The sequence below is a fragment of the Centroberyx affinis genome, unplaced genomic scaffold, assembly GCF_046629955.1.
Source record: "Centroberyx affinis isolate AG114_WGS23_722 - 3 ecotype Tasmania unplaced genomic scaffold, CSIRO-AGI_Caff_v1 ptg002237l_1, whole genome shotgun sequence".
NCBI classification, from domain to species: Eukaryota; Metazoa; Chordata; class Actinopteri; order Beryciformes; family Berycidae; genus Centroberyx; species Centroberyx affinis.
The window spans coordinates 1-10,953 of NW_027280533.1; the positions used below are offsets into that span (position 1 = coordinate 1).

Below are 10,953 nucleotides of genomic sequence, written 5' to 3' on the forward strand. Positions count from 1 at the left end.
TTAATTTATTGTTGTTTGATATGATTTCGTACAGATTTCCAAGCTGTCTATAATGTATGTGTGGAGAAAGTAAAATGTGAGAACAATCACTGCGGACTGCTGTTTAATGAAATAATAATCAAATTTAAGTAGGCATCATTTCCCTGGGAAGCCTCTGGAAGTGTCTGAATTCCCCTTTAAAGTAGGCTAACATTAGTTTTGTGACTCCTCCCTTTGTCTCGTGTGTCCAGACTGTTCATCTGCACATTCTTCCACTTGCTTTTTACTTTCACTTTCACCAAACCAAGGTCGGGGTAAACACTCACTCACTTGGCCAGCTGCCAGTACAGTGTGCGGTGCCTGGGTTCTTTCCCTGCTGGACCATGATTTCTGGGAAATCCAAGTGCTGCACTGTAGCCTGAGTTCTGGTTTGATTGGCTGTCCTGGAACATGGGTGGGGTCTGCACTAAATAAAAGGAAGCAGCAGCTCGGAGGGAGACCCACCGCAGAAGCCTTTTGCTTGAGGAACGCAGAGGAAAAAACAAGATGGGTAAGCTTTGTTCTGATGATGTTAACCTGTTGCGTTATAGTTTTAGACAGTCTGTGTCTTCTCCACTGGAGGGACCGCAACTAATAATCTACATGACTGAATAGAAAAATGTATGTGTCAACTGTGTAAAATATAGTTTTCTGCTTTTTCAGCCTCTCACTATGGAAATATCAGTAAAGTTGACACAACTGGTGCATCAGAGGAAACAGCAAGAGCTGATGGAAGAAGTTCCAGTGGTGAGTGACACTAAACTTTGCACTGACCATGATGAATAGGACCGGGAAGGAAAAGGGCCAAGCCAGGTCGACTGTGATAAAATGACCTTGAATGAATCAAATGCATTAGAAAGTTGTACATCTTTGTGTTTTGTATGTGAACAGCTTGGCTCTTTTACTGGAGACTTTTTTTTTTGTCTGCTCCTGAATTATGTGCGATACTTGTGGACAGCCATCTCAATTTTGAAAGGTTTGGCAAGAACAGTGGTGGAAAGTAACTAAGTACATTTGCTGAAATACTGTACAATTGTGCGGTACTTGTATTTCCATTTTGTTAGACTTTATACTTTTACTCCACTACATTTGAGAGAGAAATATTGTACATTTATCTACCAGCTGTAGTTACTAGTTACTTTGCAGATTAAGGTTTTACATGCAAAACATACGATAAGCTCATAAAATATGTTGCATAGTTAGAGGTTAAACTACCCATATATATATGGAGCAGTTAGACCTACAACATTAAAATACTTCTTGCAGGTTAATGCTTCAATTTAACACTCTGAAAGGGACTGTTCTTCAGAACTTTTACTTTTACTTTTACCTACTGATAGGCTACTTAAGTACATTTTACTACTAATACTTTTATACTTAAGTAAACTCTGAATGCAGAACTTTTACTTTTAATAAAAAAATTTCCATTATGGTGTTGCTACTTTAAGTAAAGGATTTGAGTGCTCTTTCCACCACTGGGCAAGAGTGATCACTATGGGTGCACAAACCTTGGAATGATCATTTCAAATGTGCACCAGTAAAGCAGCCATGCACTGAGAAAGAACCAACCAAGGAGTTGCTGCTAACTTCATTCTCCCCTTGCAACGCAGGAGTGTCTGCATCTCAGGAAATGGCAGCGAGCGATCTGCCCTACATAGACAAGCACAAGGACAAGATCATGAGCGCAGCCAACAGACACGGAGTGGAACCCGCCGTCGTGGCCGGCATCATCTCCAGAGAGACCCGCGGGGGCCGGGGGGCCGGGCTCGACGGCGGCTGGGGCGACCACGGAAACGCCTACGGACTGATGCAGGTGGGCTGCGTGTTTCTGTCCGTCTGTGCGGCGGCCGGTGCGCACACGCTCCCCGCCGCCCGCCCGCCCGCACGGCCTTGACCATGTGTTATGTCTTCTGGCTCCTAGGTTGACAAGCGCTGGCACGAGCCCCGCGGCGGATGGGACAGCGAGGAACACATCAGTCAAGGCATCGATGTGTTTAAAGGCTCCTACTCTGACATCGAGGGACGGCATCCCAGCTGGAGCAAGGAACAGAAGCTGAAAGGTACGGATCGTCTTCGCCAGTCTGAAGAGTTCTGCATGCATTGTATCAAAAACTGTCGGTACCATGCCAGTTCAGTCAGTAAACAAATATCAAAAAGGTATTGATTTAGAAATGTTATCTGCTGTTAAACATTTCTGAATGATGCCCAAACGTATGCATCAGTACCTACTGAAGAACATGAAATAGTTTGAAATAAGAAAACGATTGTTCTCTCCCTGCTTCAGGGGCATTGAGTGCCTACAACATGGGTGCAGGGAGCGTGGACTCCTATGGGGGAGTGGACGCCCGCACTACCGGACGGGACTACGCCAATGATGTCACTGCCAGGTCCCAGTACTTTAAAAAACACGGGTATAACTGACAGTCCTGATACTACATGGTTTTACACTGATTATATTCAACAGACTTAGACTTCCTGGGGTAGTATATAGTATTATGACAAGGATAGGTTTATGCAAATATATCTGAATGTTTCATGTCAATTCCAAAATATGTTCCAGTATCTTGAGTTTTGTTGTTAATGTCTCCTTGACTGTGTGCCAAATTAAACATTTGTCAAGTTAGATGGTCTTCGAGATATTTGTACTGTCAAAACATTTCAAAACATTATTGGTATTATCATCAGTGAAATATATGGATTTTCACATCTGGTTTGTGTGTTTTTGTAAACTGGCAGTGAAGCTGGCTAGATTTAATACCAGATTTGACCATTTTATACAAGTGTTAAGTGTAAAGCAACTTCAGTCTCTCTTTTTTCTTTGAATAATTTACCTACTGAAAGCCTGTGTCATCATATTTGAGATTACGCTCACCCTAATTTGCAAATATAATACCTCTATACCGAGTGAAGCTTTCTTATTTTTATGTGCACCCATCGGTCAAAATCCAGCCAATCACACTGAGCTATCTCAGCACCATTGAAAATGGGCATCTGTTTATCTTTCCTTATACAACCATTGTATAATTTTCAGTTTCAGTTTCACATTGACGTCCTTGTCACCAGATGCAAAGTGTACTTTAGACTGTACAATTACATAAGGTGAACAGTGCAAACTGACTGTACAATGTCCAGGTAAACTCCCCCTCAAGAGAATCCTCTGCTTTTCCAGGAAACCTGACCATGGCAATACATCACTGTGTCTATTTTGACCAGCAGGCTCAAGATTTAAATCTCCCAAAATCAACTACATTCTTATATTGCTCTAGTCCAAGTGTAATTGATTCTGGCATCAATAATCAATCAGTCAAATGTCAAACTAGGACAGATTTTCAAGGGATTTCATGGATACTAAAAAGCCAAGTTATAGTGTTTTTCCTGCTGTGGAGAAAGACTTGTATATGAGAGTGTTTTCAAATGACAGGGTTGAAACTCAGTAGCAGGTCACTGGAGGATTAAAATGGGCCTCCAGCATTATCCCAGTGAAATCCATGTCCAAAAGCTACAGGCTATATATTGTATGCTGAAGCCTTCTCAACCCCCTGCAGAATAAAACACTGTGGGCTGGTAAGCTAAAAACAAGGCACATGTTACTTGATTATATCTAATAAGCATAAAAAATATGGTTTGTATGACAAGAAAACATATTTTGAAACGTGGGTATCCAATGTATTCTTAATGTTGTCTCAGGTCCAGCTTGCAGCAGACTTGGAAAGGCTTTAGCTGCATACAGTAATATAGCCGCTTTGTGCTGTAATACATACTGAGGGAACTGAGTGGAAGCTCATAACATGTGGTTGGACTACCAGTGACTGTCTCTCAGGCACCGAGGTGAGCTAGTGAGTTGCTCACAGTCACATGTCATGAAATTGATTTTGTAGTGTGACTTCTCGACAAGTCAGGTTCATATCTCTGGGTACAGAGAGGAGCAGGAATCTGTCTGGTTGGCATATTTCACTGATGCTACTGATAAGCAGCTGACATCAGCAGGAAGATATGCTGTTTGTGACGTTTCCATATTGCAAAAAATTGATTGTTAAAGTGTCACACTTACACTCTCTGGCGGGGATGAAGGCGTTGAGGTGGGCTGAGTTTTTTGGCCCAGAATCTTCCCCAAGAGGCTGTTGGTGATCCCTGTACAACCCCCCTCTTGACAAACGGACGGGTGACCTCCAGTGGAGGATTGTACTTGGGGCCATAGCTACAAACAGAGATCTGGTGCCCCTTGACCCCAGTATAGGGGAGGGATGTCCTTTCTGTTCTAGGGAGGAGTCTATACAACATCTTTTTATCCTGTGTCCTAGTCCTACTGCTTTATTTAGGTTGTTGGACTCATGGTTTCAGGCTCTGGGGGAAGGTTTTTCTTCTTCTCTCTCTCTGTCTCTTTCTCTCACTCTGTCTCTCTCTCGCTCTCATCATGTCAGATTAGTCATTGATCAGTCAGTGAAGGAACAGCAGGTCAGTCAGCTCTGCTTCTTCTTCTTCTTCTTCTTCATCATCATCACTCTATGTGGTTCCATCCACTGTCAGGCTGCTGTGACCTCTGACCTCCTTATTGCTCCTTGTAATGTTGCTGATCTGCACTCCAAACATAATTTTATGCAAATTAACAGTTTTACTTTTGAAGTTAATTAATAATATCATTATTGTAATGATATATAATAATTATATTAATAATTAATAAAAATCAGTTTGGTTGAATATCAACTCGTCTGAGTTTAATTATTTCAGTTACATGTTAATCAAACAAACACATTTCAAAACCATGCTAATGGTGTGTGTGTGTATGTGTGTGTGTGTGTGTGTGTGTGTGTGTGTTTTCAGCAGATAAGCCCATCTGTTAGCCCCTCCTCTTTGAATGTTTATGTAGCAGGTGGGGCCTACTTGCTAGTAAACATACACTAGTGTGTGTGTGTGTGTGTGTGTGTGTGTGTGTGTGTGTGTGTGTGTGTACTTGTGTGAAGAAAAATATTTGTAATCACTGTCACATTCCTGCACATATATTAAAGATCCATAGTGTGTTTTTCTCTACATATTTAGCATAATTATGTGAACGTGAGTGTCAGCAAAGTAAATCAGCCATGACAGATTATGTTTTTCTTGATTATGAGAAGTCATGACTCACAACATAGACAACAACAGAGAATTATATTGGTTTATTTTTGGAAAATAATTACATTTTAAAACTAAAATGTGCTCAGTAGAGCACAGACCTCCACCATGTGTGACAACCACCTTTTGGTGATATGCCACGCCCAAAACCACACCCCCTTTTGGCCAATCGACATGAAAAGTTAATCAGTTCTTCCTTGGCCCATAACCAACCTTCATACTAAGTTTTATGCAAATCTGTGCCCAACTTTTCGAGATATCCTGCTAACAGACAGACAAACACACATCTTAAACAATGTTTAAAAAATACCAAATTAAACAAAGACACAAAAGAAAGATATTTTAACCCATCAATCATAAACAACAACTTGATTCTTTTTTTTTTTAAAGATTTATTTTTGGCATTTTTATGCTTTATTTGACAGATATAGTGAAAGAGAGACAGGAAGGTATGGGAGAGAGAGCGAGGGGAGGACATACAGCAAAGGACCGTGTGCCGGATTTGAACCCGGGTCGCTGTGGAAAGAACTGAGCCTTATGGTACACGGGGGTCCAGAGTGAGTTCACAGGCATCTGATGGAGAGAACAAGACACAATACAGCAGCGGTTTACCATCTAATACAACTGTTGTGTTTATTATTTGTTGATTTATTAACAAGTTGTCTGTTCCTCTACCAGCTACAGCCTGGTCTCCTCTACCAGGCCCAGGTAGCTTGGTGAACTTGAAGCCAAATGTGGTGTTAATCGTCCCTAGAGTTTTACTACCCTTTTTTACTCCACATGTTTTACTGAACATGTGGAGATTTGTGAATGCCCCTTCATGGTTTGGAAATGAGAGGCCTTCTGACTCTTCCCCAATGAAAGGACTGCCTGTCAGGAATATAACTTTTGGTCATGGTCAATTATACAGCAGTTTGATATCACCCTACCTGCAAAAACAGGAACAGACATCAGAAATGGTGAATACAACGGTGAATACAAAACAAACTGATCAGAACCCTTTGTTTGCTCTTACGGGCGACGTTCACCCCTGCCCAGGTCCCAGCAACACCACAAAATCTGACATTTGTCCGACATGCGAAAAGGCCGTAAGAAAAAACAGCAAAGCAGTTGCATGTGACTTTTGTGACCTTTTTATTGCCCTAAAACACGACCGCTCCTTGTCGGGGTTTGCTGCAGACCTCCCAAACAGAACGATTTTTATGAACTATTAGAATTGGCTATCAACGAATGTAACAATTTTATGAAATTTGAATCTATTATTATTGGGGATTTTAATACAAATGTACAGTCATCTTCAAAGAAAAATGGACTGGTGGACTCTTTGCACAATTTTAATAGATTATTTGGCCTCCAACAGCTTATAACAGAACCAACTAGGGTGTGTGCAAACGGTGAGTCAATTTTAGATTTGATATTGGTTTCAGACATCATTAAAATCGAGTCAGGTGTTTTAGATATTGGGATCAGTGACCACAAAATTATCTTTTGTACTCATAAGGTTACCAAATCAAAAGTCAACCCAGGACAGTAAAATTCAGTCAGCATTAGATCAATGAGAAAATACTCATTTATACAACAGTTACATGGGATAGATTGGTCTGCTGTTTTGGAACATGATGATGCTGATAAAGCATGGCATCTTTAAAATGAAATTCTTGTGTGTGCTTGACAAAGTGGCACCAATTAAGGAGGTTAGAATTAAACATAGGAGAGGTAAATGGATCACTTCTGAGATTCTAGATTTGATTAGAGAGAGGGACAAGCATCTGGTGAACTTTAAAAAATCTAAACTTCAGGCAGACCACAAGGCATATGTAAGCTATAGAAGATTCCTGGGCACCATCATTTCCCAGGACCTCAGTTGGGAGCAGAACATCAGCTCCATCATGAAGAAAGCCCAGTAGAGGATGTACTTTCTACACCAACTGAAGAAATTCGACCTGCCGCAGAAAATGATGGTGCAGTTTTACACAGCCATCATGGAGTCCATCCTCACATCCTCCATCACCATCTGGTTTGCTGCTTCTACTGCCAGGGACAAGTCCAGGCTGCAGCAGATCATCCGCTCTGCAGAGAAGGTGATCGGCTGCAACCTGCCTTCTCTCCAGGACCTGTACGCCTACTTCACTCTGGCAAGAGACTGCGGCCTATTGCCAGCCAATAAAACAGCATTTATGGATATAGTGGGCTTCCCCGGTGTTGTCGGGTTCACTGATGGGAAGGACATCTGCATCATTGACTTGCTCTACTATTAATTAAACAGGGATTTTCTCATAACGTTTGTGAATACGGCCCCAGGAGCTGTGACATCCAGTAAAAGAAACATATTATGTAAATCCTTCATCATTTTACACTAAATGGGCAATGAGAAGACAGCCAACATGGCAGCCAGGACAAGCCAGAGAATAGCTTTACCTTCAGTCTGACTGCTGTCAGTGGGAAGGTGAGGAAGAGGAGCAGACTGTGGTTGAATGGAGGAAGCTCCTCTGTTTGCTGAAGTCTCCCCAACATCACTGACATCCACTGAGAGGGAGAGAGAGAGACAGAGAGAGTCAGAGAGCGGCAGACAGACAGAGAGAGAGAGAGAGACAGACAGAGAGAGAGAGAGTGAGATAAATGGTAACTAACCCTAACCACAGAGCGTGCTGAGGAATACAAATACCTCAGCACCACCATCCATCACAAACTCATCTTCAAGAGAAATACCCAAAACATAGAGGCAACGCCTCTTCTTCCTCAGAAGGTTTGTGTAACATCAACACAAACCGCCTCCACAACACTGTGAGGATGTGCAATAAAATCATTGGCACAGACCAGTAACCACTAACCAGCACCAACAAGGAAGGAGGAGTCTCATAGTCCAATGCTGACACTCAACTTCCTTTCAAGTGACTATGTCACTAAAAGGTCTACTGAGTTTCAAGTGAAACTCATAATTGTGTGAAGTCTCTGTAGAGGTTTGGGTTAATCTTAGGGTTGGGGTTAATTTTAGAGATAGGGTTAGGGTTAGGGTTAGGGTTAGATAGTCTGTAGAGATGGACCAAATAGACAAGTGGCACTTTGTTGAACATCTACTTTTCATCACTTGATTGTTAGTTTAGTGGCAACGTTGGACTATCCAAATAATGTGTTACCAGTGTTTAAATATAAATTCATGTGTGTCTTTTTTGTTTTTCACATGTTCGTATTTTTATCTCCCCATGTCTTACCTTTGGGTCCTGAGCTGCTGTTGGACAAACTCTACTCTAGATCATTCCTGTTGATCTTCTTCAAAACCTTCTTGGTCACCTCCAGAGTGTTTTTGTTGAAGGTCTGCACCATCTGATCCACTGTGTCCTCCCTGTCAGCATTTTCCACTTTGCTCTTTTTGATGGCTGGGAAGCCTTCCAGGATGTCGTCCTGCTGCAGGAACCACTGGAAGCGCTTGAGCTCTTCCCCTCCCAAATCCTCCAGTGTTTCCAACAGCTTCTCTTTATCCATCGTCATCATTGCTCCCTGGTAAAATCGGCCAATATTTTACACTCAAAGGACAACTATGCAATTTCTCCACTGGGATCATTAAAAATGAATTCTCGTCAATACCAGTATTATAGATGTGGAAGTTTTGTAAAAGTACTTTGTCAGCCAGATCATAAAAGGTAATTGATAATGTAATTAATAATATTTGTTCTATTGTCTGATCATATATAACCCTTTGGTATAAACAAACAGCACTTATATATGAACTTCTCCAACAAGGTTGTAATTGTTCAAATAAGTTAAAATGTGTACAGTACAATTTACAGTAAGACAATTAAAGTCACTGTGGGCTCAATTCTGGATCTTTTTATAAACCTAATATAACTTAAAGCTGATGGCCTGCAGATTGTGGAGGCTGGTTTGGTGTCATTTCGAGGACTGAAGGATCGAAGGTGTGGAAGGATTTAGACTTAATTACTGTAGGTTTACAGTTTATGAGAAAAAAACAGTGATTAACTTTATTTCCACTAGGTAGCAGTGAACAAAGGATTCCTCTCATATGGGCTTACATCCTCAGAAAATTGAACAACTGAGGCACTATGGCTGATTTTTTAACTTTGAATGGTTGGTGTAGCGCCACCATCAGGAAGATTGCGCCCATATTACAGTCTTTTACAAAGTTTTGTGCATTTTTGTGCATGGGAAGGCAGTTTTTATAAGAAAGAAAGAAAGAGATAACACATACAAAAACAATAGCCTGCCTGACCTGAGGAGTCAGATGCACTAAAACACATTTTCTGAGAAGTTAAATGGAATCTATGTGTTGCTTGTGGTGAGAAACGACATTATCAGTCATTATCTCAACACTTGAGCACGTGTGGAATTGCTGGTATTTTAGGCACACCACTCTTTAAGCCATCATGCATGTAGCCTATACTAGTCTCTCTCACTCACTCTCTCCTTTTTCAGATGTGTGTCTTCTAAGACCCAATCCCAAAGTCCGCACTCACTGACTCACAGACTTTGAGGCACGTTCCCGATAAACTTTCAACCTCATGTCAAAAGTTTAAGAAGGTTGTATTACATGCTCTCTTTGTGTGAGAGACAGATCATCTGCCTGTTTATTCTTCAGTTTAGTATAGGTTTTGTTTGTATACCTTCTTGCTGTGGCGTGTTTGCTACAAGCACAGACCTTAGTTCTGCTCTGTTGACATTAGTTTTTGTTGTTTTTTGTATTTTCTTGCTGAGTCTATATAAAAGACTAAAACTACTTCTGCCACTGAGTCATCTATGCATTTGGGTCCTATACTCAGCATTACACCTAGGCCTATTTAACATTATTCATCAACATTTTTTCATTTTACCATAATAATGCTGTTTTAATGCTGACTTCATCACCATCCTCATATACACAGTCAAACACTTTTACACATACAATGCAATTCCACACAGTTCACTTGGTAGGATCCGTACCTTGCTTCACATCCAGATCCAGTCAAACATACTTTCTGCCTTCATCTGTAGAGGAAACACTGGCAGACTTCAGTCCTGGTGTCTGTGTTCATTTGATCTGAGGCTGCTGTCACATCCTCATAACTTAACTACCAAAGTCTAGAAACGTCACACTAAACCAGTCTAACCTTTGTTAGTCTGAGGTGGAGAAATCACAGATCAGGAGGTGTGGCTTTAATGTGTCCAACAACATAATCTACAATGAAATAAAAGGTAGTCTAAGCACAGGAACATAATGCATGGAGCTGGGCAAATAAGACCACATGTAAATTTCACTATTTTTATTTTATTTTATTAAAACTAAGTCATATTTGAAAGCTACTTTAGCTGACTGTGGGGTCAAACATGGTGAAAAGCTGATTATGTATTCACACATCCCATTGTTCTAGAACAGTGGTTCCCAAACTGCGGTCCAAGACCCTCTTTGTCCTTTGACCCCATGCTTATGATGAAGGACTATATAAAAAAAATTACTTGATCTTGAACTTGATTCACACCCACGTTGCTCTGATAATGTGCCTTGCTGTGGTTTGTTGGAGCACATATCAGCGTCTTGATCACAAAACACAACTCAGCTGGAGTCTCCTCATTACCTCAACCAGTAACGAGAACCGCACATATTAACTAATTAGTCTGCTGTGTTAACCAGAAGTAAGCTGTGACTGAAAGGTTGTAGGTGTTGTTCCAAAATTTGGATCCCCTGAAAAAATGCTTTAGTGTGTGTTTGCTGCTGTGCAAATAAATTATAGTGGGGGAAATGTGCTTTATAAATAACAAGTAAACATTAGACATGTTTGATAAATGAGCTATGTGGAATTGCATTGTATTGTTAAAATATATGCCTGTGTATAT

General features: G+C 40.9%; 2 protein-coding genes across 2 annotated transcripts; one reads left to right on the top strand and one right to left on the bottom strand.

Moving 5' to 3' along the window:
- Positions 1-309: 309 nt before the first annotated feature.
- Positions 310-3,295, top strand: LOC139655336 (lysozyme g-like). Its single transcript, XM_071532718.1, has 5 exons — positions 310-529; positions 682-765; positions 1,629-1,831; positions 1,940-2,078; positions 2,303-3,295. Exons 1-5 carry the CDS (start codon positions 526-528, stop codon positions 2,437-2,439), a joined length of 567 nt encoding a protein of 188 aa, XP_071388819.1. The 5' UTR covers positions 310-525; the 3' UTR covers positions 2,440-3,295.
- Positions 3,296-5,186: 1,891 nt separating this feature from the next.
- Positions 5,187-10,186, bottom strand: LOC139655351 (caspase b-like). The gene is made up of 4 exons (XM_071532737.1): positions 10,063-10,186; positions 8,340-8,625; positions 7,546-7,653; positions 5,187-5,700 (listed from the first exon to the last, which is right to left on the bottom strand). Exon 2 carries the CDS (start codon positions 8,617-8,619, stop codon positions 8,371-8,373), a length of 249 nt encoding a protein of 82 aa, XP_071388838.1. The 5' UTR covers positions 8,620-8,625; positions 10,063-10,186; the 3' UTR covers positions 5,187-5,700; positions 7,546-7,653; positions 8,340-8,370.
- Positions 10,187-10,953: the final 767 nt, after the last annotated feature.